Source organism: Schistocerca cancellata, chromosome 1, assembly GCF_023864275.1.
Source record: "Schistocerca cancellata isolate TAMUIC-IGC-003103 chromosome 1, iqSchCanc2.1, whole genome shotgun sequence".
In the NCBI taxonomy this organism is placed as follows: Eukaryota; Metazoa; Arthropoda; class Insecta; order Orthoptera; family Acrididae; genus Schistocerca; species Schistocerca cancellata.
The window spans coordinates 730,560,658-730,587,218 of NC_064626.1; the positions used below are offsets into that span (position 1 = coordinate 730,560,658).

At 38.1% G+C, this 26,561-nt stretch overlaps 1 protein-coding gene across 5 annotated transcripts in view; it reads left to right on the top strand.

Moving 5' to 3' along the window:
* LOC126185227 (carnitine O-palmitoyltransferase 1, liver isoform) overlaps positions 1–26,561 on the top strand; it is a 249,326-nt gene that overhangs the window by 216,471 nt on the left and 6,294 nt on the right. For all 5 annotated transcript variants that reach the window (XM_049928110.1, XM_049928115.1, XM_049928112.1 and 2 more), the window contains 4 exons: positions 13,121–13,235; positions 14,263–14,397; positions 14,518–14,652; positions 20,091–20,450. In XM_049928110.1, coding sequence (XP_049784067.1) covers positions 13,121–13,235; positions 14,263–14,397; positions 14,518–14,652; positions 20,091–20,450 — 745 coding nt within the window. The remainder of the gene's footprint in view (positions 1–13,120; positions 13,236–14,262; positions 14,398–14,517; positions 14,653–20,090; positions 20,451–26,561) is intronic.

The following is a 26,561-nucleotide window of genomic DNA, read 5'->3' on the forward strand; positions in this document are numbered from 1 at the left end:
GGGTATGGCTGAAAAAACAACAACATAATCGTTAGAAACGCAACAGCTACTATGAACTTTTTTAATGACAATACCTTGCAGTGTTGTGCGGACTTAAGATAGGTTAGTGGAGTCGGAAGAGGATGGAGATGAAATAGGATATATTTAGGAGTATCAGAAATGTGAAACGATTTGAAAGAGCAAATAGAATTAAAATTTGGACATACGTTTAATACGTAGGTGGCAGGGGCAGGGCAGGTCGCAGGGGTAAAATACAGGGAGCAAAAGGCTATTTACAATTTGTACAGAAACCAGATGGCAGTTATAAGAGTCGAGGGACATGAAAAGGAAGCAGTGGTTGGGAAGGGAGTAAGACAGGGCTGTAGCCTATCCCCGATGTTATTAAATCTGTATATTGAGCAACCAGTAAAGGAAACAAAAAAAAAAAAAAAAAAAATTTGGAGTAGAATTAAAAGCCATGGAGAAGAAATAAAAACTTTGAGGTTCGCCGATGACATTGTAATTCTGTCAGAGACAGCAAAGGACCTGGAAGAGCAGCTGAGCAGAATGGACAGAGTCTTGAAAGGAGGATATGTGATGAACATCAACAAAAGCAAAATGAGGATAATGGAATGTAGTCAAACTAAATTGGGTGATGCTGAGGGTACTAGATTAGGAAATGAGACGCTTAAAGTAGTAAATGAGTTTTGCTATTCAGGGAGCAAAATAACTGATGATGGTCGAAGTAGAGAGGATATAAAATGTGTCGACTGGCAATGGCAAGGAAAGTGTTTCTCAAGAAGAGAAATTTGTTAACATCGAGTATAGATTTAAGTGTCAGGAAGTCGTTTCTGAAAGTATTTGTATGGAGTGTGGCCATGTATGGAAGTGAAACGTGAACGATAAATAGTTTGGACAAGAAGAGAATGTAGCTTTCGAAATGTGGTGCTACAGAAGAATGCTGAATATTAGATGGGTAGATCACATAACTAATGAGGAGGCATTGAATAGAATTAGGGAGTAGAGAAATTTGTGGCACACCTTGACTAGAAGAAGGGATCGGTTGGTAGGACATGTTCTGAGACATCAAGGGATCATCAATTCAGTATTGGAGGGCAGCGTGGAGGGTGAAAATCATAGAGGGAGACCAAGAGATGAATACACTAAGCAGATTCAGAAGGATGTAGGTTGCAGTAGGTACCGGAAGATGAAGAGGCTTGCACAGGATAGATTAGCTTGGAGAGCTGCATCAAACCCGTCTCTGGACTGAAGACCACAACAAAAACAACAACACATTTAATATAAAGGTACAGATCAGGAAGGAACTTAAGGTGATGATTATACTGTAAATAATACATTTAAAACAAATATTACTGAAACTGAAGTAGTCTCAGGCATAAGCAGCAAGGCTGTTTTAAAATACCCCATGAAATCCATTTTAGTTCATGCACAAAAATGCTCACATTCTATTGACACAGTAAAAGTTCTCTATTAAGAGGTACAAAAACTGATAAATGACAGCATATCCTGCTGCAAAATGATAGAGGATTTTAATGTAAAAGTAGGACAACATCTGAACAACAGCTTCACTGGGAAAATTTTGATATCATACTGTAAACGGCAAAAACTCAAAAACTGGTAGGTATTGGAAAATGCTGAGAACAACATGCTTTTCTTAGTGCTATTTGGAGAAGAAAATGGATCAAAATACACCTTGCAGAGATGAAATTGAACTAAAATTGAAAGGCAGACAGTTGCAGATACAAAGTGAGAAAATGAAATGAAAACTTCATACAGAAAAGAACAACTGTTAATGAGAAAGAGAGAACTTCAAGCAAACAGTAATAGGTAAATAATTGGCTACTGTATGGCAACTTAAAAAAGCCATGGAAAATCCTCAATGACCAGAGAAAATTGTTGATTTGTGTGTGTGTGTGGGGGGGGGATTGTTTCAGAATGCCTTTTGTCCAAACGCTTACTTGTTTAGCAGTCTTTTGTTTATTGCTGTCTGTGGCTCAAGATCTCCACTATATGGTGAGTAGCAGTCTATCCTCTTAATATCAAATAAAACAAAACTACGCGAGAATATCTTTAAGGGAATGTGGGAAGATGCAATGAAAATGTGATAGGAGAAGCAACAGAAAACAGTGAGAATGAGAAGAAGAAAAATGCTCTTATGTTGGATGGACACCATATTTTAGACACCATATTTTAGCAGTTAACATACCAGAAACTAGTAAGTAATAACAGAAAAAAAATCTCGTAGAACCAACTGAAAATTTTTTAATAAATTTTTGTTGTTTAAGAGACAAAGCAAAAACACAGATAGATGACACTGACAGTAAATACAAGGCAGAAGTAATGCCAGATGAGACACACAAACATGTTTGGGATACAAGGAAAGAAAAGTTAATAGAAAAGAATAGAAAAGATGATAGTTCAACAATGTAGGAAAAGATAAGGGGACACGTGAACTTGCAGACAGACACAATTAAGACACTTACATAAAGCTTTTAGCCACAGCTTTCATCAGCAAAAGAGTGTCACACATCATTCATACAAGCAAGGAAGCACACCTCATGCAACCCGACTGCCAACTCCAGCATGTTGGGCCTGAGATGCAATGAAAATGTGATTGGAGAAGCAACAGAAAACAGTAAGAATGAGAAGAAGAAAAATGCTCTTATGTTGGATGGACACCATATTTTAGACACCATATTTTAGCAGTTAACATACCAGCATGTTGGGCCTGAGATGCTGGAGTTGGCAGTCGTGTGCATGAGGTGTGCTTGCTTGTGTGTATGAATGATGTGTGATTCTCTTTTGGTGATGAAGTCTGTGGCCGAAAGCTTTATGCAAGTGTCTTTTAATTGTGCCTGTCCGCAAGTTAACGTGTCTCCTTCACGGTATCTGGCAATCTATATTTTCATGCGTTGTTGATATTCCTATCTGAAGTGTTCATTTTTTGAAAGATGATATTTCAATAGAAGTAGTTAAATAAAATTTATTTGGAGTATTCCACTAAGCTGTCTCTTTTGGTGCTGTTCCTATTTACATTATGTAATCAATTTTGGAGTTACATAACATTTTAACCCATTGTAGGATTCATGATTTGTGTTGTTATTTCTTAATCACTGAAACCCTGAAAATCACTTTCTTCTATACGTGGAAGAACTTTCCTCCATGGTCGAACTAATGTATGTGGCTTGACTTCCTGCCAGGCATCGGAAATCTTGTGCATGGCATTTAAAATTGTCAGCTTTGTCCAGAATGCTACCAAATCATCCTCATCAGCTAGGATTCTCAGTAGACCAGCTCGGTAGCACTGTTTTACCAATAGAATTATGCCTTGGTCCAGTGTCTGTATGATGGCAGTCATGTTAGGATGTAAAAACTTAGTTATGATTACACTATCAGATATAACAGTCCTCTTGTTGGGGTGTGAAGGGGTATTATCAAGCCTTCTGTGGCAAACTTTTATCTTCTAGAAATTGCCATACTTGCAATACAAAAGTGTGTTGAACCGGTTTTTGAAAATTTCACTATCTATCAATGCTCTTTTGTGTTGTAATAAAGCACAGGGAGAGCCTTAGCCACAATTTCCTTGAATGCTCAAGGTTTTTTTCAATTTCCAATGACTAGTAGCTTCAGTTTGAGGTTCCCAGAAGCATTAGCAGTGCACAAAATTGTAATGCATTTCTTAGACAACTTATATCCAGGAGCACAAACTTTGCTCTTGAAAGCAAGGGTTCTTGTTGGTAGACATACAGACCACTTTTGTGTGCATTATAAATTTGGTTTGGTGTGAAATTTCCTTCTTCTTCAAATAGTTGGAACTCTTTCCAGAAGGAATTGGCTGTCGTAACATTTGAACTAAGTTGCTCCCCTTGCACTGTAAGTTTAACCCTAGAGATTCATGAAAAAATTTAGCTCTAGTGGCAAACATCACACCAGAAACAATGACACCTTCAGCTCATTTTTGACTAAACAATTGCAAAAGAGCAGTATCTAATTCATCAAATGTATCTCTCTTCATGCTTTTTCATGTAAATGGTCCAGAACTAGGATCACATTTCCTGACAAAATCCTGTATTTGCTGCTTATACTTTTTAATGTCCCAAATAGTCTGCATTACAGTACTATAATCAGCACTAAGTTTTGCAGCAGTTTCCCCCTTTTCAAATTTTTCAATTAACTCTAGTTTTTGTTTTAATGTCAACACATTTCTTTTGTTTCTCCATCTTCTCTTCTACAAACTTCTTTTAACTTGAATCATTGCCACTTACACACCTGTTATCATAATTCTAAGTTTGCTTCCGATTTACACAGATGATGTTGGCTGATAACAATGGAAATGACACTCTGTTGTCAGGTGCCAGTTGTTTAAATAATGGAACTGACACATTGACTCACTAAGTGTGTGTGTGTGTGTGGGGGGGGGGGGGGGGGGGGGGGGAGTGATTTGAAAACCGGGTAATCTGCTCATGAATAATCAGGGGTACACTGTGTTTTGGTCTTGGTCTTTTATTATTTGTTATATGTCAGCAGTCTCCTATTTTCATTGTAGATAACAGAAGTTTAGGAATAAAAAAAAACAGTACTAGTCTTCTTACTGAAAAGACAACAAGTGAAATATCTGAAAATGTCAACAGATGATTAACAGAAAATGGATCTTGGATTTTCATTAGATTTAGACAAGATTTGGTACAAACAATCCAGTACTTCTCATAGAATTCCACAGCTCATAGAAATAGTACCAAAACAATGAAGTACAGGAAATAAATGCTGCCTGGTATTTGGGACCACAAGTTGATCACAACCTTAATTGGAAAATCAACACCCTATAATTAATGAAGTCCCTTAATTCAGTTACATATTAGTGTGCTTAATTACAGCTATATGTGATTTAAAATAATGAAATTAACTGCATTCTGCTTATTTTCATTCACTAATGAGCTACAGAATAATGTCCTAAGCCGTGAGTCTTTCTACTGGTTCAGTGCTGTCACCATCTTTTGCTGTCCTCCATCTTTCCGCATCTTGCGTTTCTCTTTTCATCTTTGCATACCTATTACATTACATGCAACATATTTTATAATCCTTAGTGTATTCTAGTTTTGGTGTATCCCTAATAAGTTTCCCTCCTACTGTTCTTTATGGGGCCTTATAAATTATTCTTGGATGCCTAATCAAATGTCTCATTAACCTGTCTTTCAGAGACTTCTTTCCTCACCTGTTCTTTTTAGTACTTTTTATATTTACCTGTTCACTTAATTTTTCGTTTTATATTCTTGTGTCCCATCATGTTTCAAATACTTCCATCTTCTTCATCTTCTAATTTCCAGTGATTTGTGTATCTCTTCCTGACAGTGCTGTACCACAAACATAATCTGCCTGTAAATTCTTTTTCAGTTGCATATCAATATCCATAACAGCAGAACTCCTTTAATGAAGAAAATATTTCACCTGTGCCAATCTACTTCTGACGTTTTCTTTGATTTGGGCTTTCTGATGTTTCATTTGCTTTGGGCATGTGATGTGATCTTGTTTCTTAACTAGGAGACTTCTTTCACTACTTCTACTACTGTGTTGTTTCCAGTTTTGATATTTAGCTAGTTGTTATTCTCTTTTCTGTTACTCTTCCTCTCTCTTGTCTTTACTGTCCTTAAGCCATGTTCCATGCTCAGTATGTTACTTATTTGTTTCAACAGGTCTTATGTTTTCCTTGCATCCAGCCAGAAGGACAATGTCGTCTACAGATCTTAGCTTCGATGTCTGTCCCCCTTGGAATTTTATTCCTCTTATAGAGTTTTATTTCACTTCATGTATTGCTTCCTTGGCATCCAAATCGAACCACAGCAATGTTAATCTTCAAGCTTGCATTACATACTATCACTGTACTTTAGCCCCAACTTGTAAGAATTGTGAATGTCTTACTCCACCTTCATGTTCCATAGCCACTACAACTTCAAGCTTTCTTTCTATTCTTCTGGTATATCTTATACTGTAGCTCACTTGTTTGTCCTCACATCTTTTTTGTGTTGTGTTAAACTCTCACCATATTACAGGACCATGTTATTTCTTTCACATCAGTTTTATCCTCTATTTCTATCATACTATGGGACATATCTCTCCATTGTACAAGTCTTCAGTGTACTCTTGCTACCTGCCTGCCAATTCTTTTGAACCTTGTAGGTTCTTGTGAACAGTGTAAGTTAGCACCTATTTGTTTTACTTCTTTAAAATAATGTTTAATATAACTGTGTGTCATGTCAGTTTTTTCTACTGTCTTATTTCTTACAGTATCTTTACATGTTTCTCTCACCTATTCTTATTTGTCCTGGAGTCATTCATGGCTTCTTTGCCTCTGCTTTTACTATATATTTGATTTCCTTTTTTATTATATTCCTCTTCATAAGTGTTTTGAATGTGCTGTTGCTGGACCTACTGCAGTGTGGACATCAACTAGCCTACTGAATAATACTTACTATTCTACAGTGTACATATGCCATTACATGAAGAGATTTCAATGGCAAATTGATCATTATTTCTCATATAGGAATATTAGAAATAAAGGAAGGATGTGGATAACGAAGTGGGAAAGTAGTGATTCAAAGATCTGAACTGTACTGGTCACTTTTGTACTGATTTGTCAGTGTGTAATTTAAGTGTGGTCCATGTGATGAACGCCCCTTGGATATCTTGGTTTGCCCTATATGAACTAAGTAACAAAGCCTTTGAAAATATGTTGTGAGTTGTGATACTCATCATAGAACATTCATTAATGAACAGTCATCTTTGTTATAATGGTTATTGCATGTAATGTTGTTACCAGTAATAGGCACTTGAATAATTGGACTGTCATCTCCATTGCCATAGGAAAGACTGAATTGGAAGTAGGTTGAGGAACACAGACCAACAAAAATCAGCACCTGCTTGGAAACAAAGTGTGTTATTTTTGGCATTTGAAAATGGGAAGAAGTATGTTGTAGGAAAATGAGAAGTAAACATGTGTGCAAAAGAAAGCACAAAGTAGAGTGAAAAGTATGACTGTCACAAAGAAATCTACTAATGCAGCAAAGAAAAGTTCACAAGTGGGAAAAAAATAAATAATTTGGAATCAATTTTAGTATCATCAATCATGTGTGAAACAAAGGAAAAGTGAATATACAAAAACTTGCTATTTTATAAGTTAAATTTGGAAATCAGGTATCTGATACGTAGAACAACTAGATAAACAAAAGACTTTCCTGAAATGGATAAAGTAATTTGACTTCTTCAAAATGTGCAACATCTGAAAAATTAAACAATTCTGCTTATTGTTTGCTTAGAAAGCTCGCGTAGTTCAGATTACACAGTCAGTCTGTTCCTATATGAGTACTATGTAACTATAGAACTGGAAAACTTAAATATAAATGTGTCGGACTAGCATATTCCTAACATAGAATCAGTATGGAATGAATGATTCTATTTGCTTGTAAAGATGACTTCGATACTAATATATTTAGAGTAATGTATGTTTTGGAAACCTGTGCTCAGGAGCATGTGTTGATACAGATCTCTTCAGAGTAGTGTGTTACTTATAAATTTGGTATGAACAGTGCCATGCTTCATAAGAAGTATTATTGCAGGTGGTATGCTTTTGCCTTCCTCTAACCTTAAAGCTAACTTACTTAGTCATTTATAAGGAACCTGGAGTTTAGTGTGGAATTTAAGCCATAACATACCTTGACATTTTTCACAAATAGAAAGCACTGCCTGAGATGAGTCATTTCCTGTATCAGAAAAGAAACTAGTGATGTGGGGATTGAAAGGTGAACTTTGCAAAATACTCAAATATTTATTTTCCCTGTTGTGTATAAATTATTGTGTGCAATAATTACCAATAATAGGAGCTTCTCAAGGGAACTAGTGAGACTGAGGTATGACACAAGAACAAAGTATTTTTGAATACCTATCAGAAGAGGGTGCATGGGATGATGTTCAAAGTGAAATTTCACATATTATGTTTTAATTTCTACTGGATTTTTGTAAGAAATGATATTAAAGAGAAAAGGGTTGTGAAGGGAATGTAATAGCTAGTCCATAAGCAATTTTTCTGGTGACTTTAACTTGCTACATATTTTAAGAAAAGTGACAGTGACTAAAAGTTTAAGATTGTTGTGATTATGTCAGATATTAATAATCCTAGCAATATTGCAAAGATAATAAACAAGGGACAAAACAAACAGGCATAGGGTGAAATAACCATGAATGACAATTTGTACATAGTAAGTGATTTCGATAGTTCTAAAAAGTGCAGATTTGTCAATCACTTTTCTTTAAAGGAAGCAAGTTACTACAATGTGGCCTCCAAGTAATTTTATCAAAGTGAAATGTGATCCACTTTTAATTTTGTGTTGTTGTGTTCATTAGTCCAGAGACTAGTTTCTCTTCGTCTCTGTGTAATTACTGCAGCTTGCATCCATTTGAATCTCCTTACTATAGGTGTGCTGTGCTATCCCTCTAAAATTATTACACCTACCCCCCTCCCCCTCCCTCCCTTTCCACTACTTTTCCCTATATCATTACCAAATGCCTTAGGATTAGTTCTATAAATGCACCCATTTTTATAATCAAGTTGTACCATAAATTTCTATATTTTACTTTCAAATTTTAAGGTTAAGAAAATCGTTTCTCTGAAAATTAAAGCTGTGGTTAGTAGTATTTTTGACATCTTTGATGTGGGGAGTTTTACATCATATTTTTGAGCTCTACTGTAGTTAGTATGACATGGCATATGCCAGAGATTGTCGAGTATTAGTAATGACATTCTTTTCCAACAACTTGTGGAGGCTCTGTACTCAAATGGTAGAAGTGCTCTGTAGTTGTTAATAACAAACTTATCAAACCACAATTTGGATTTCAGAAGTATCATCATCAGCCAGTCCCATTAATGCATTCTCACCAAATAATAAGACTTAAAACACTCATTCGCTCAATCAATCCAGAGCGTTTTAGTTAGCTACTTAGATCTGTACATCATTGTGTTGCTGTAGAAAAGATACAGAGAGAAGAGTGATATCTGTCATTGAATAAATCAGAAATAATGTAATCAAGGCTTCTGAACATAAAAAGACAAAAACACCACCAAAATTCCATGATCATAGACACACTAGGTATATAAAATGACTGAAAAGAAAAAAAATTACACCCAAATCATTTCCTGTCATTTGTTGTCTTTATAGTTAAAATTTTGTAATAACTGAAGGTCATCCTACATTGTCGTGTTATACCATGGTTTTTTCCCTTTTCAATAATGCTCTGTGTTGTCATTGTCGTTTTCGTCGTCGTCGTCGGCGTCTTTAGTCTGAGGGTTGATTTGATGCGGCTCTCCATGCTAACCTATACTGTGCAAGCCTCTTTGTCTCTGCATAACTATCACAACTTACATGCATCTGAAGATGCTTACTGTATTCAAGCCTTGTTCTCACTATGCAGTTATTACCCCAACACTTGCTTTCATTATCAAATTGACAGTTCCTTGATGCTACAGGTCATTTCCTATCAACCAATTCCTTATTTTAGCCATGCTGTGCCATAAGTTTCCCTTTTTCCTCAATTCGGTTCAGTATCTCCCCATTTGTTATTCAGTCTACCCATCTAATCTTCATATTCTTCTACAGCACATTTCAAAAACTTCTATTCTCTTCATATGTGTACTACTTATTGGCTATGTTTCACTTCCATAGAAGGCTATGCTCAAGATGAGCCCCTTCCAATAAGATTTCTTAACACTTAAATTTACATTAGATGTTAACAAATTCCTCTTTTTCAGAAATGCTTTGCTTGCTACTGGCAGTCTTTATTATAGTGGTATATCCTCTCTACTTCAGCCATCATCAGTTATTTTTCTGCCCAAATAGCAAGATTCCTCTGCTACTTGTAGTGGCTCATTTACTTATCTAGCTCTCTCAGCAACATCAGATTTAATATGAGTATATTTCATTACCTTGTTTTACTTTTGTTGATGTCCTCCTTGTAATCTCTGTTCAAGACACTATTCATCATGTTCAACTGTTCTTCCAAGTCTTTTTGCTGTCTCTGCCAGAACTACAATGACGCCGTCAGGTCTCAATCTTTTTATGTCTTCTCCCCAGATTTTGATTCCCTTTCTCAATTTGTCCTTGGTCTTCTTCACAGCTTGTTCAGTTTGCAGATTGAATAACATCGGGGATAGGGTTTTACCCTGTTCCACTCCCTTCACAAATATTGCTTCCCTTTTATGTCCTTTGACTCTTACAACTACAGTCTGGTATCTGTACAATTTGTAAATAACCTTTTGCTTCCTGTATTTTATCCCTGCTGCCTTCAAAATTTCAAAGAGTGTAATCCAATCAATATTGTCAAAAGGTTACTCTAAATTTATAAATTTTATAAACACAGATTTGTCTTTCTTCAACCTATCTTCCGGGTTACATCATAGGGTTGTATTGCCTTGCATGTTCCTACATTTCTCTGAAACCCAGACTAATCTTCCCTGAGATCAGCTTCTAGCAGTTTTTCCACTCTTCTGTAAATAGTTGTCAGTATTTTGCAACATTACTTATTAAACTAATGGTTTGGTAGTACAATGTTCACAACTATTAGCACCTGCTATCTTTAGAATTGGAATTATTACATTCTTTTTGAAGTCTGAAGGCATTTTGCTTGTCTCTGTACATGTAATACTATCTCCTTTAAAAGTTTCAAAATGCACATATAAAAACTGAGATTTATCTGTAATTTGTCTGTCCTTTTGAACATGCCCGTGGGATAGAAATTCTTCATCCATCTAAAAAAAATATGTAATACCATGTAAACAAACAGTTGTTAGAGGCAACTACCAAAATTTTCCTTCAGCCACTTCTACAATTTGATGTCGTGGGTATTGATGTGTGGACTGAGATAAAATTTCAGTTTATTCTTCTGTTCCCATTTTTATTTTCCTTTAGTGTGTTGAATTTCTACAGGTTTGATACATTTGTTTTAAAGTAGACAACTCATAATTAGAATGCTAGAATAATCCTCAGTCACTGTGACAGTTACAATTTAATATTTGAAAAGTATACACACTGTTTAAAAACATGATCTTCCAACAGCACTAGTAGTCCACAGATGGTGATCTCATTTATTTTGTAACATTTTATAGCTTTTCTTTTTTCCTCTGTGGCTGTGGTATCCCTTGTCACCCAAAATCTTAACTTACTTTTTCCTTTCAGAAAGTTCTCTTTTTGCCTACATTTTCTCACTTATATTCTAATATGGAATAGTAATTACATAGTTCCAATCAGTTGTAGAGCTACTTGCCACACTTTCGAGTAGACTGTCTCTGACTCTACACTGTATCCTTTGAGTAAGCACTCCATTTCTACCACAAAAAAAAGTATTGTGAATATGAAAGATAAGTAATATCTAAAATCCTCTCTTGTAATAGGTTACTCCATTATCTGCAGCTGTAGCAATTTGAGTGTTTTTCGAGTGACCTGGTACAAAATAACCATGTCCTGATGATTCTCTTTAGATATAGACATTTGGTGTAATAAATTGTCTGAGAATATAATATCCTAAAAGATTGGTTGAGTTTCCATTTTTTGCTCACTAATTTTGTTTCCAGGGTACTATTGATCTTTTGATGCTTCTGCCACGGTGTCTTTGGAAAGGCGTTCAGTAGTTTTGGCAATCATAAAGTCAGCACTTTCTGAAGATGCACAGTGTGATTAATATTATTTATGGTCCCATAATGAAAACACATTCCAACTGTATCTTTTACTTTTGTTTCTTTTCTACTCATAATGTGTATTTTTACATGGATGGGCAATGTTGATAAGGTACAATCACAGCATTATTTGTGCATATGGAAAAAATTTTATGCTATTGTACATTAATTTAATTCATTGGACATAATTCTGTCCATAGCAATATAGTTGTTTTTAAATCCAATTTAGTAATACATTTATTGTTAAGACAAGATCGTTGGTCACATTGGTATTCATGTGTTTATAATCATTTGAGAAAATGTACTGCCTAAGTTCCCTTTCAAAAGTATTTCCAATCAATGTCTTCAAATTGGGTGGTAGCAAATTATGGAAAATAGCTTCTTGACACAAAGACTTTTTGATGTTAACATTAATCTTCTGTTAACAATATGAAAATCTATTTTGTGTTTCATATCACAGTTGTGTATTTGCGTGTTGTTATTTGTGATTTTAGTGTCTTCTTTTCCAAACATACTAGTTTGTACCATATATATGGTATAAATTGTGAGAACATTAAAGCTAATAAGTACACCTTTAGAAGTTGTTTCTGATTTCACTTTCACTGTGATCCTCAAGGCTCTCTCCTCCAATGTAAAAATTCTTTCATATTAGTTTGGCAGGTCCACAGTGCTCTTCCATAACATAATGAATAATATATTAATCCGAAATACACAGCCCTTCAGGTTCCATAGTTCAGATAAGGAGATAACCAACTTCATACACATAGACTGGGTATTGATTTATTGCAGGCATGAAGCCTACTGCTTCCATTATTGCCTGTCATGCCTGTAAGCCCAAGAACTCATCGCAAACAAATCTTGAACAGAATCTCATCATTCAAGGATTTTACCTGTTTGAAACATACAAACTTACCACAGAAGATAAAAAAATAATTTTAGTTTAAAAGTTTTTGTGTGTGATGTAAAATATATTTCCACTTTAACGCTAATTTTTTCTCTTGCTTTCACAGGCCACATTATGGGTGAGAACTTTTATATTTTTCGTATGCTATTAGACATAAAACTCGCATGATTATGTTTCAGAACATTAAATTTATTGTTGATTGTTTATAGCAACCATTATCAGATTGAAACAAAACTAAAAAGTTATGTTGAGTTCATGAAAAAGCCAGACATTTTACTTGAATCTGTTTATTCCTGATTCATTGATACTTTTTGTCATCGTTTTCTGAAATAATATTTGCTTTTCTTTCTCTTTTGTCATTAGTGTGGTACTTAAATTAAAAGTATACAATATGCAGACAAAATAATCCTACTTTCAAATAGGGATATTAAATGTGTGTGTTTTTTCTACAGTTGTTATCAAGGTACCTAATAAACCTTTCTTTTAAATTTATTGAACAGTTACACAAATGACGGCCACACTAAAGGGACTCCAGAATTCACTCCTCCTGCACCTGTCAGATTACAGTGGGATCTGAAGCCATCATGTATTACAGCTATTGAAACTTCTTTGCAGGTATATCATAGCAGCTGCCACCAACTCCTCTTTTTTTTATGCACATATGTCTGTTAATGTGGTTTACATATTCTGTGGGTAAGTGCCACCTTATGAATGAAAAAATTTAAATTTTGATTATCAGTTGGTTGAATGACTCTGTCACTGTGATTATTTCCTCCGGCAATGTTTTGTGTATTTGAAAATGCCAAGCTGCACCATTGTGTTAGTTTCACATTAAGCTGTATGTGTTCATATAACTAGCTGGGTGAGTGCATTCAGAGGTATGGCGAAGGCAAGGGTATGACAGTTCCAGTGGAAACTACATCCAGTAAAACACTGTCTTGAACAAATTAATTTTTTGTGACAGCTGCTTTACTTATGTCTGTTAATTAATGTTATCAGTTGTTTAAAAGAGTCTATCAGTTCTGAAGCACATGTGTTGACAGAAGTTAAATTGTAAATACAGTTTGTGCTAGCAAACAGAGCAGGTTCAGTTGTCACAGAAACTGACAAGAAAAGCATAATTTTCTTATTGTGTGCTGATTCATTGTGGGGCAACATCACTTATTGTTCGCCCAATTTCTCAGAACAATTTATTGACAATGTAGGAAAAGATAGATTGCTACTTACTGTAAAGATAACATGCTAAGTTACAGACAGGCACAATTAAGCCACTTACACACAAAGTTTCGACCACAGCCTTTGTCAGAAAAATACAAACACACACCAATCAGTCACACAAGCAAGTACACCTCCCACACAAGACTGCTAACTTAAGCAGCTTAAGCTGCCGGAGTTGGTAGGCACGTGTGGGTGAGGTGTGCTTGCTTCTGTAAAAGAATGGTGTGTGTTTCTTATCGTACAGAAAAAGCACTGCGTGTTAGAGAGAGGTCTCACATAGTTGTGTGTGTTTTTCTATCAGCCAGCAAGTTTCCTTAACCTCTATTAAATATTTTACATACATTATTATTAGATTTCAGAAGAGTACTTTAATTAAAGATTGCCATTTTGTATATTCATAATGTGATGCATTTCTCTTTTTCAGGTTGCTAATGGGTTGCTGAATGATGTTGACTTGCGAATACTCGTCCATGATGCATATGGAAAAGGTTTCATGAAGAGTTGCAGAACTAGCCCAGATGCATATATCCAGATGGCTTTACAGCTTGCTTATTACAGGGTATAGATTTTTATGTTTTTGGAGGCTCACATGTATGAAGTAATTGTAACTAAAAATATTTTTAATCATGTATGATTCTTCACACAAAACCACAAAAACATTTGTGCTTCACATTTTTAGGATGCTGGGAAATTCAATCTTACATATGAAGCATCAATGACAAGACTCTTCCGTGAAGGAAGAACGGAGACTGTTCGGCCATGTACTGTTGAGTCATCTGCTTGGGTTATGTCAATGATGAATCCCAAGTCAACGGTAAGATGGAATTCATTAAATTGCAGATGACGTAAATCAGTTTACTGTCATCTAAACTAGTGTTAAATTGCTTAAAGTCAATCAGTGCAAGCTGGAAAAATTTTTGGTGCAAAAATATGGTATTGTTGAGCAAGAGGTATTTTTCACATAATGACTAGATCACAATTATTCTGAATATCTCATCATATGAAGAATATTGTTAACAATGTATGAGGTGAAGCTATAGCTTTGGCTGGGGACTGGAGTACTTTATTTGTATAATGTATCAATAACAGTCTTATTGCTAATTATGAAGTAAAGATTGATGTGAGCTGAAATAGGGCTTCAAAATAATTCGATGGCGAAAGTTGAAAATTTGTGCTGAACCGGGACTTGAACCCAGAACTTCTGCTTAACATGAGCAGTTCCCTTAACCCTGTCTGTCATCTTAACACACTTTGCATTGACCAAACCCTGCTTGCTTGTAGCTAGTCCTGTATTCCCGCTGTGGGGACAGTAGGTTACTGTGGGTAATCTAATCCCAACAGTGAACCCTGCCTCTCTCAGTTCAACCTCCATACAACTGTGATCCATATGTGGTGACCAGAGGTGTGCATGGGTGGGGTATTTAGTCCATATCAACATCATGGTTTTGAATGGTATGGCTTCTGACCAGTTTTTTTGTTGTCCAGCACTAAATTGGCAAGCCTGTTTTGCAGGGTGGCTGTATCCTGTTGTTGAACCAAGTGAGGAGTGACAGTGGCAAGCCACTGGACTCTCAGGAGGATCACAGTTCAGATTCCAACCCTACCATCTGGAGTTCGGTTTTCTGTGATTTCCATAAATTTCTTGGTGAGTGATGGGATGACTCCTTTGAAAGAGCACGGCCAATTTCCTTCCCCATGTTTCTCCAGTCGTAGCTTGTGTTCCTGACCTTGTTACTGATGAGATATTTTTCTACATCTGCATACATACTCTGCAAGCCACCGTTTTTATGCCTCCTTATCAGCCCTTATCTCACATCTTATATTCATGGTCTTCAGGCAAAATGTATGTTGGTGGCAGTATGATTGTACTGCAGTCAAATTCAGATGCTCATTTCTAAGTTTTCTCAATAATGTTCTTGAAAAGAACATCAGATTCTCTCCAGGGATTCCCATTTGAGTTTCCGAAGCATCTCAATAACACTTTTGTGCTGTGCAAACCTACCGGTAACAAATCTAGCAGCCAGCCTCTGAATTGAATTGCTTTGATATCTTCCTTTGAACCGACCTAGTGCAGATCTCTAAACACTCAATCAGTACTCATGCATAGGTCGCACTATTGTCCTATATGCAGTCACTTTTATAGATGAACCACACTTTCCTAAAATTCTGCTGATAAACAAGTCAACCATTCATCTTCCCTATCACAATCTTCACATGCTTGTTTCATTTCACATTACTTTACAAAGTTATGCCCACGTATTTAATGACATGACTGTGTCAAGAAGCACATTATGAACACTTTATCCAAACATTATAGATTTGTTTCTCGTACTCGTCTGCAGTAACTTATATTTTTCTACATTTAGAGCCAGCTGCCATTCCTTCACCAACTGGAAATTTCGTCTATGTCATCTGGTATCATCCTGCAGTCACTTATCTTCAACACCTTGATATACATCAGAGCACAATGAGCAAACAACAAAAGATTGTTGCCCATCCCGTCCATCGGCTCATTAAAGTATGTAAAAAAGTAATAGTGGTCCTAACACACTTCCCTGTGGCACTACAGATAATACCCTTGTGTCTGATGAACACTCGCAGCCAAGGAACACATACTGGGTTCTATTATTTCAGAAGTCTTAAAGTCAGTCACATATCTGGGGAAACTATTCCACATGCTCATGCCTTTGATAACAGTCTGCAATGGGGTACCATGCCAAATGTTTTCAGAAACCTATAAATATGGAATCTGCCTCTTGCTATTCCTCCATAGCATGCAGTATATCATATGAGAAAAGGGAAAGCTGGGTTTTCACATGAGCAATGCTTTCTAAAACTGTGCTCATTTGTGAGCATAAGCATTTTAGCCACTAAGAATTTTATTATATTCAGACTCAGAACATGTTTTAGATTTCTGCAATATATTGATGTTAAGGATACTGGTCTGTAACTTTGCAGGTCTGTTCTTTTACCCTTCTTGGGTATAGGAGTCACTTGTGCTTTTTTCCAGTCACTTGGAACTTTGTGCTGGATGAGACATTTGCAATAAATGCAAGCTATGTGAGAAGCCAATGCTGTGCAATGTGTTGTTGTTGTTTGTGTGGTCTTCAGTCCAGAGACGGGTTTGATGCAGCTCTCCATGCTAGTCTATCCTGTGCAAGCTTCTTCATCTCCCAGTACCTACTGCAACCTACATCCTTCTGAATCTGCTTAGTGTATTCATCTCTTGGTCTCCCTGTATGATTTTTACCCTCCACGCTGCCCTCCAATACTGAATTGGTGATCCCTTGATGTCTCAGAACATGTCCTACCAACCGATCCCTTCTTCTAGTCAAGGTGTGCCACAAATTTCTCTTCTCCCTAATTCTATTCAATACCTCCTTATTAGTTATGTGATCTACCCATATAATCTTCAGCGTTCTTCTGTAGCACCACATTTCGAAAGCTTCTATTCTCTTCTTTTCCAAACTATTTATCATCCATGTTTCACTTCCATACATGGCCACACTCCATACAAATACTTTCAGAAACGACTTCCTGACATTTAAATCTATACTCAATGTTAACAAATTTCTCTTCTCCAGAAATGCTTTTCTTGGCATTTTATATTCTCTCTACTTTAACCATCATCAGTTATTTTGCTCCCCAAATAGCAAAACTCACTTACTACTTTAAGTGTCTCATTTCCTAATCTAGTACCCTCAGCATCACCCGATTTAGTTCAACTACATTCCATTATCCTCGTTTTGCTCTTGTTGATGTTCATCATATATCCTCCTTTCAAGACACTGTCCATTCCATTCAGCTGCTCTTCCAGATCTTTTGCTGTCTCTGACAGAATTACAATGTCATCGGCGAACCTCAAAGTTTTTATTTCTTCTCCATGGATTTTAATTCCTACTCCGAATTTTTCTTTTGTTTCCTTTACTGTTTGCTCAATATACAGATTGAATAACATCGGGGATAGGCTACAACTCTGTCTCACTCCCTTCCCAACCACTGCTTCCTTTCATGCCCCTCGACTCTTATAACTGCCATCTGGTTTCTGTACAAATTGTAAATAGCCTTTCACTCCCTGTATTTTACCCCTGCCATGTTCAGAATTTGAAAGAGAGTATTCCAGTCAGCATTGTCAAGAGCTTTCTCTAAGTCTACAAATGCTAGAAATGTAGGTTTGCCTTTCCTTAATCTATTTCTAAGGTGCTGTGGAATACACTTTGTAAAACTGATCTGGGATTCCATCCGTACCTGGCAACATATTTGTTCCCAACTTCTTCATTTGGGTCTCTGTGCCATAGATGCTTATCACTACATTCTCCATATCGGATCAAGTGACAGTATGTTTGTATGATTCTTCTGCATGAATGTTTTCTTAAACGTGGAATTTTAAATGTTGGCTTTCATTTTGGTGTCTTCAACTGCCACACCAGACACGTCAATGAGTGAATGGATGGTAGCCTTAGACCTGCTTAGCAATTTTACATAGGGCCAGAATTTTCTCAGGTTCTCAGCCAGATCTTGTGCTAGGGCATGACAAAGACAGATGCACGAATCTGTAATACCTTTTGCCCCTCATCATTTGCACATTCTCTTGTGTACAGCGAGTGCAGCAGCCTTTGCTTCCTCAGCATTTTGCAAATTGGTGCTAAACCATGCTGGGCCTTTTCCATCCTTAATCCACTTACTATGCACATAATTGTCCAGAGCACAATTTACAATGTTTAAAGTTTGCCCATAATTCCTCTATGTCCATCATACTTGAACTAAATAATGGCCATTCATTGTCTAAGTGAGATGTTAACAACTGCTTATCCGCTCTTTCTAACAGAAACACACATAGCCTTCTTGACTGATTTATTAACTTTTGTAACCATAGTCACTATGGTGATGACATGACCACTAATCACCATCTCTGTATTGATGCCATCTTTAAGGTCCAGCCTGTTTGTAGCTACCAGGTCTAAGATATTTCCACTGTATGTGGCCTGCCAAACTAGCTGCTCAAGACAATTTTTAGAAAATATGTTCAAAAGTACGCAAAACTGTCCATCTGTACCCATGCAATGTAACAAGCGTAGACATCCCAGTCTATATTCTGTTGGTTAAAATCACGTCCCACTAGTATTGCATGAATATTTACATGCTACTGACTAAAGACTTCCTTTGAATGACTGTAGAAGTGACACAGCAAAGTCAGGTGGCTGGTAAAAACTTCCAACAGTTAACTTGGTTTTTTCTTAGTCCTGTTATATGGGAGAAGATAACTTCACTGTCACACTAAATTTCAACCTCAGTAGAGACAATATTTTTGTAAACTGCAATGAACTTTCCCCCTCCTATGGCCTAATCTCTCCTTCCAATAAACATTATGTGACTCTCTAAATATCTCAGAGTTTTCTACTTCAAGTTTTAGCCAACTCTCGGTTCCAAGAATAAACCCCATCTCCTTTCTGTTGTGATTATCAATAGCAACAGCAATAATGTAGATGTCCCCTGCAATTCTTTCTGATAGCAACAGCTTTTCCTAAATCAAAGTACACACATTGCACCCATAACTGTTTTGCTTGTGCAAAGCACTGTTCCTCGGAGAGGGAGAGTCCTTTGAGTTGTGTGTCCCTGATGAGGCCACCATCAAATACACTGATATCACACACATTTTCCATCTTGCAAACAACTTTCAAGCCAAAATCCAGTACAAAATCTGATGATATGCTAGTCATTTAATACACTGAATTATTCCTTTCATTGTGGTGACAAGAGTGCCCTCTGTTCAACCCAGAAACTATTTCTAATTCAGTTGTTCATCATGTTTCATTGAAAAATGTGAAACAACAGGTTAATTTTGGGTTTCCCAATGTTGATACTCCCAAAATTTATTGGATTAAGAGTGCTGTTTAATTTGTTGAGATCGCTCTTCTAGTTGCCAGTGGATTTAGTTTGTCATTTATTAATGTGTAACTTCTTTATTATGTCAGCATTTCATGATTTACAGAAATGTGAATTTCTGCATGAAGGATAATTGATTTCTTAGTAAAGAAAACTTAAGAGTTATTTTCTGTATTTAATAATTGTGAGTTTTAGCAAAATCAACAATAAGAATTTATCGTCCCTTCAGTGTTCACTTAAGGTAAATTGTAGAATGATGTTTTGAGAGATAAAATATCGTCATAAATAATTTTAGTTATATTTAGATATAAGTACATTTTGTATTCTCTGTCTTTCCCATTTAACACAACTTCAACTTTTTTCCAGGCATCTGAACGTATAGCATTATTGCAGAAAGCATGTGAAGTACATCAGACTGGATACCAGCATGCAATGTGTGGGAAAGGCATAGATCGTCATTTATTCTGCCTCTATGTTGTGTCAAAATACCTTGAAGTAGACTCAGCATTCCTGAAAGAAGTGTTGAGTGAGCCTTGGCGTCTCTCAACATCACAAACACCTCATGGGCAGACATCAAAGATGGATCTAAAGAAATATCCTCGCTGCATATCAGCTGGTGGTGGATTTGGGCCTGTTGCTGATGATGGTTATGGTGTATCATACATCATAGCTGGAGAAGATTTGCTCTTTTTCCATATAACATCAAAAGTTAGCTCCCCTGAAACGGTGAGTTTTTAACTCATTCATATATGAAAATAATTAGGGCTGTACCACCCAGTTAACATGTTTTGCCGTCAGTTCAGTCTTTTAAAGCTCATGCTTTCTTGGGAAAAAATACATGATTGTGTTTCTAGGACCAACAAAAATAATCATTTTAAGCTTAATTGTAAACAGCACTAACATCAGAGTTTTAGAAATACAGAAAAAGCTAATAAAAAATTAAAGTGAAAAAGAGCAACTGAGGAAAAAAAAACTGTAATTGGAAAGAATAGAAAAAAAACTATGCTGGGAGAGTGGGGTAGGGAAAGAAAAATATATTGGGCTGATGGTCACAAGAGATTACAACAAAAGGGACAGTGAAAACAATGACACAATGGCTATTTGGGGTTTACTGTGCCAAGGTTACATGAATAAGCTCAAATTGTACAGGAACTGTGAATAGTATTGGAAAGTTAATGAGGATGTTGCTACTAACGAGAGTGGCAAGTGCTATTGGCACCTTATATAAGTGTAAAGCTGATTACAGGTAGAAGATAGCTTGATATCTTATGATCATGAGGAATTTACAGTGTTAGGGTCTTGTATAGCTTCCCACATTTTTTATATTAATTATGCATTACATATTTTTGTAGTTTTGCTGCTACTCATGTGACTTACCGATAATTCTCCTCACTTTGTAATTTTGTCTGCGTCTACAAGTTTTTCACAAACTGTGTGTTGTGATTCCATTTCCCCACACTGCCCAAGAAAATATTTCTGTTCTCACAGTTCAAGATTTAGCATTTTATTTCTTGATACAAGCTCTATGGTTAATGCAGATGATATACTTGCACAGACCTATTGGCTGGAAAATCTAGCAAATGGTTTTCTTATTTGATACTCAAGTACTATGCGTACGAATGTTAGAAGGAATCACCTCTGCAAGATTGCTGAAGTCGTATGCAGTGGAACCTTGCACAGTGAGCAGAATTCATTCCAGAATCTTACTCCTAGTGTGAAACACTTGTTAAGCATAACAATTACCACATATAAATTAATGTAAAATATGATACTGCGTTCCATGCAGAAAAAGTACAGAAAGTTTTATCTTACTCATGCCACTTATTCAAAGAAAATTATATATATAGTATTATGTACTTTATTATTCACAATACATAACCAATTCTTTTTTACTATGAAGCTATTTATGGTCATTCGTTCCTGCTGATGCTTCAATACTTGGCAAAAATTCGACACAGCATTATCATCAAATAAATTTGTAGTGACTGTAGCCACTGCTTTATTGGGATGGTTATTTTCAATGTCAGATGCAACTGATTTCCATGCTTCCAGCATTGCACCAGATTGTTACTGCTGTGTTGTTACTACCTACTCCTTCTCTGAATAACTTCCTGCTGTGAAACACACTGAAATTCCATAAGCTCTTCGGTGGTCATTTTGGTCGTTTCTTGGCTGTAATCTTCCACAAGCTCATCAATATCAATGTAAACCACTTCTAGTCCTGTGCTCTTGGTCAAAAACAATCTCATTGACTACAGGCTCCACAGGTACTGACTCGAAAGCCGCAGAATCATACTTGAAACACACTCCTCCAAAGCTTCTTCCACCCAGAAGTGAAAGTTCTCTTGGTAATCCATTGCCACGCCTTTTCCATCATATTGGCACATGCAACGATCTTGAAGTGATATTTCCAAAACTCTCTGAGAGTGAGATACGTAGCTTCAGTCAACTCAAAGCAATGCTCAAAGAGTGCTTTAGTGTAGGGCTTCTTAAAGTTAGAAATAATCTGCTGGTCCATAGGCTGGAGTAATGGAGAGATATGGGAGGCAGAAATTGAATCTTAATGAATTGCAATTCTTCAAGGAGATCGTCTTGTAGGCTTGGAGAATGGGCCGGAGTGTTGTCCATAACAAGAAAGACATGGAGTGGCAGATTCATCTCTAGCAAATATTTTTTCCCGCAGAACCAAATACTTCGTTGATCCAATCACGAAAAAGATCATGTGTCACCCAAAATCTGTTGTTGGACCTCCAAATCACATTTAACCTGCTCTTCTGGACTTTACACTTCTTGAAGGGTCACGGAGTTTGTGAATTGTAAATAAACAGCAGTATAATTTTCAAATATCTGCTTGCATCAGTGCAGAATAGCAATGTGGGACGGTCTTTCATTGACTTGTGACCGGGCATTGCATTCTCCTGTGCTGTTATAAAGGTATGCTTTGGCATTGTTTTCCAGAGTAGACCCGTCTCGTCCCAGTTAAAAACCTGTTATGACAGATAACCCTAAGAATCTATGAGCATCTTGAAGTTGGTGATGAAATTCTCTGCTGCCTTTGCATTGGAGCTGGCTGCTTCACAATGCCTCACAAAGTTGTGGATGCTGGTTCTTCTGTGAAACTTCTCGAACCACCACCAACTTCCCTTAAACACTTATTCAACCACTAATGATCTTGGCATCATCTTAACAAGGTCGACAAAAATCATTCTCACCTTCTCATAACTAATGTTATCATTAATAGTGTCATTGCTAGTGATTCTCATTTATACATATGAGGAAATCTTTTGACATAATCCAGAATACAAAACTGTTAGAATAGGCCTGAGGTATTCCTGCCTGTCATAAGAGGAAACTAAAAGGGGTCTCACCCATTTTGGCCTATATGTGATGGTCCCCTGTAGAGTTTTACCTCAATTTTTCAAAATTTTCCCAAAGAGCGAGCTAATTTGGGGAATGGCACCATACATGGTGCTTAATGTCCATCGTGCATTGAGATCTTTAGTCCACTTTCTCGTTGTCACATTGCAATCTCGCTCATTCTCCATCTCTTGGGCGAGGACACCTTTCTGGGAGCATTTTGCATCATGCACTATGCAGTGTCGCTTTCTGTGCATTGCACAGGGACATTCTTTTGCAGTCTGATGATGAGATCCGTGCCAATTTAGGGCAGCAAAGTGTTCTTTTCGTCTGGCCCATCCATCGAGGTCCGAGGGATAATAAGGTTGCCACCAGTGCCTTCATCTTGGCCTTTGAGGGTGACACCTTACCCGAGAAGGTCAAGGTGATGGTCTACTGCTGTGACATCAAGCCATATATCCCTCCCCCAATACGGTGCTTTAAGTGCTGGAAGTTCAGCCATATGTCTTCCCGCTGTACTTCCAGCGTCACTTGTCGAGATTGTGGACGTCCATCACATCCCAATACTCCATGTGCCCCGCCTCCCATCTTTGTCAACAGCGGAGAGCATCATTCACATTGCTCGCCATACTGCAGGATTTTACGGAAAGAGATGAAAATTGTGGAATATAAGACCCTGGACTGACTGACCTATACTGAGGCTAAGAGGAAATTTGAGTGCCTACATCCTGTGGCTATGACCACATCTTACGCCGCTGCTATGAAAACAGTTGTCGCTCCCATCAGTTCCTCGCACTCCTGTCACCTCTCAGAACTAGAAGACTACACCTGCCCCCTTGATGGTGGGGGGCTCAGGGAAAAAGTTGGTGGCAGCAGGTGACCCTGAGGTGTAAACTGCCTCATTGAACGTTCCATGCCTTCCCAGTCTCACGGTGACGTCATCCTCCAGTGTAATTGCGGGGTTTTTTCCACCACCTGGCTGTGCTAAGGCAACTGTTAAGCTTTACACCTGCATTCTGCATTGCCATCCAGGAAACCTGGTTCCTGGCAATGCGGACCCTTGCCCTCCGTGGCTATAAGGAATACTACAGGAACTGTAGCGAGTATAATCGAGTGTCAGGTGGAGTTTGCGTTTATGTCCTAAACTCAGTCTGTAGTGAAACTTTGCCCCTTCAAACCCTTCTTGAAGCTGTGGCTGTCAGAATAAGGACGACACAGGAAATAACTGTCTGCAATGTATATCTTCCTCCAGATGGTGTAGTATTCCCCAATGTATTAACTGCACTGATTCATCAACTCCCTAAACTTTCCTACTTTTGGGAGATTTTAAGGTCCATAAGCCCTTGTGGGATGGCACCGTGCTTACTGGCCGAGGCAGAGATGTTGAAACTTTACTGTCTCAGTTCGACCTCTGCCTCTTAAATAATGGGGCCACTACACATTTCAGTGTGGCTCATGGTAGTTGCTTGGCCATTGATTTATCAATTTGCAGCCCAAGACTTCTCCCATCTATCCACTGGAGAGCACATGATGACCCGTGTGGTAGTGACCATTTCCGCATATTCCTGTCACTGCCCCAGCATCATGCCCATGGATGCCTGCCCAGATTGTCTTTAAACAAGGCGGACTGGGAAACTTTCAGCTCTGCTGTCACCATTAATTCTCCCTCGCATGGTGACAAGTGATGTGGTGGTTGAGCAGGTAACTACAATGATCGTCTCTGTGCCAGAAAATGCGATCCCTTGTTCTTTAGGGTGCCCCATCAATAGGCAGTCACTTGGTGGTCGCCGGAAGCCGCTGAAGCAATTAAGGAGTGCTGACGAGCTCTACAGCAGAACCCTTCCCTGGAACACCTCATAGCCTTTAAATGGCTCCGTGCCAATGTTCGTCAACTTATTAAACGATGGAAGCAGTAGTTCCGGGAGAGATATGTCTCGACCATTGGGTGCCATACATCACCTTCCCAAGTATGGGCAAAGATCAAACGTGTTTTCGGGTACCAAACCCCAACAGGTGTTCCCAGTGTTAACATAAATAGCATGTTATCTACCGACACAAACGTGATTGCTGAGCACTTTGCTGAGCACTATGCTCGAGCCTCTGCATCGGAGAATAACCCCCCTAGATTTTCGCACTCTCAAACGGTGGCTGGAAGGGAAAGTGGGAAAGTCCTCTCATTTACTACACACCACAGTGAATCCCATAACGCCCCATTTACAGAGTGGGAGCTCCTCAGTGCCCTTGCACATTGCCCCAACACAGCTTGTGGGCCAGATCGGATCCACAGTCAGATGATTAAACATCTATCATCTGACTACAAATGACATTATCCTCATCATCTTTAACTGGATCCGGTTTTATGGCATCTTTCCATCGCAATGGCGGGACAGCACCATCATTCCAGTGCTCAAACCTGGTAAAAACACACTTGATGTGGATAGCTATCGGTCTGTCAGTACTCACCAATGTTCTTTGTAAGCTGCTGGAACGTATGATTTATGAAAAGCATATGACAAGACCTGGCAACGTCATATCCTTGCCACATTGTACAAGTGGGGTCTCTGAGGCCCGCTCACGATTTTTATCCAAAATTTCCTGTTGCTCCGTACTTTCCGTGTCCAAGTTGGTTCCTCCCTTAGTCTCCCCCCCCCCCCCCCCCCCCTCCCAATATCCCGGAGAAAGGGGCTCCACAGGGCTCTCTATTGAGTGTCTCTCTATTTTTAGTGGCCGTTAATGGTCTAGCAACAGCTGTAGTGTTGTCCATCTCACCTTCTCTATATGCAGGTGACTTCTGCATTTCGTACTGCTCCACCAGTACTGGTGATGCTGAGTGGCACCTACAGGGAGCCATCCACAAGGTGCAGTTACGGATTGTAGCCCATGGTTTCCAGTTTTCAGCTGCAAAGCTGTGTGTTAAGCACTTCTGTCAGCGTTGTACCGTTCATCCAGAACCAGAACTTTACCTTAATGACAATCCACTCACTGTAGTGGAGACATATCGATTCTTAGGACTGGTTTTAGACATCCGATTGACTTGACTTCCAGCTTAAGCAGAAGTGCTGGCAGCACCTCAATGCCCTCCGCTGCCTGAGCAACACCAACTGGTGTGCCGGTCACTCTACGCTGATGCAGCTCTACAGAGCCCTTGTTCAATCCCACCTTGACTATGGCAGTCTAGTTAATGGTTCAGCGGCGCCCTCAGCATTGTGTTTACTCAAACCAGTGCACCACTGTGGCATTCGCCTAGCAACAGGAGCTTTTAGGACGAGTCCGTTGACCAGCATCCTTGTGGAGGCCTCAGTCCCTCCATTGCTTGTTAGTCGTGCACAACTGCTGGTCTGTTACATTGCACACATTCATAGTTCTCCTGCGCATCTGAATCGCCATCTCCTTTTCCCACCCACGGCGGTTCATCTCCCGCATCAGCAGCCCAGGTCAGGGCTGTCACTTGCAGTTTGTGTACAATCCCTTCTTTCCAAA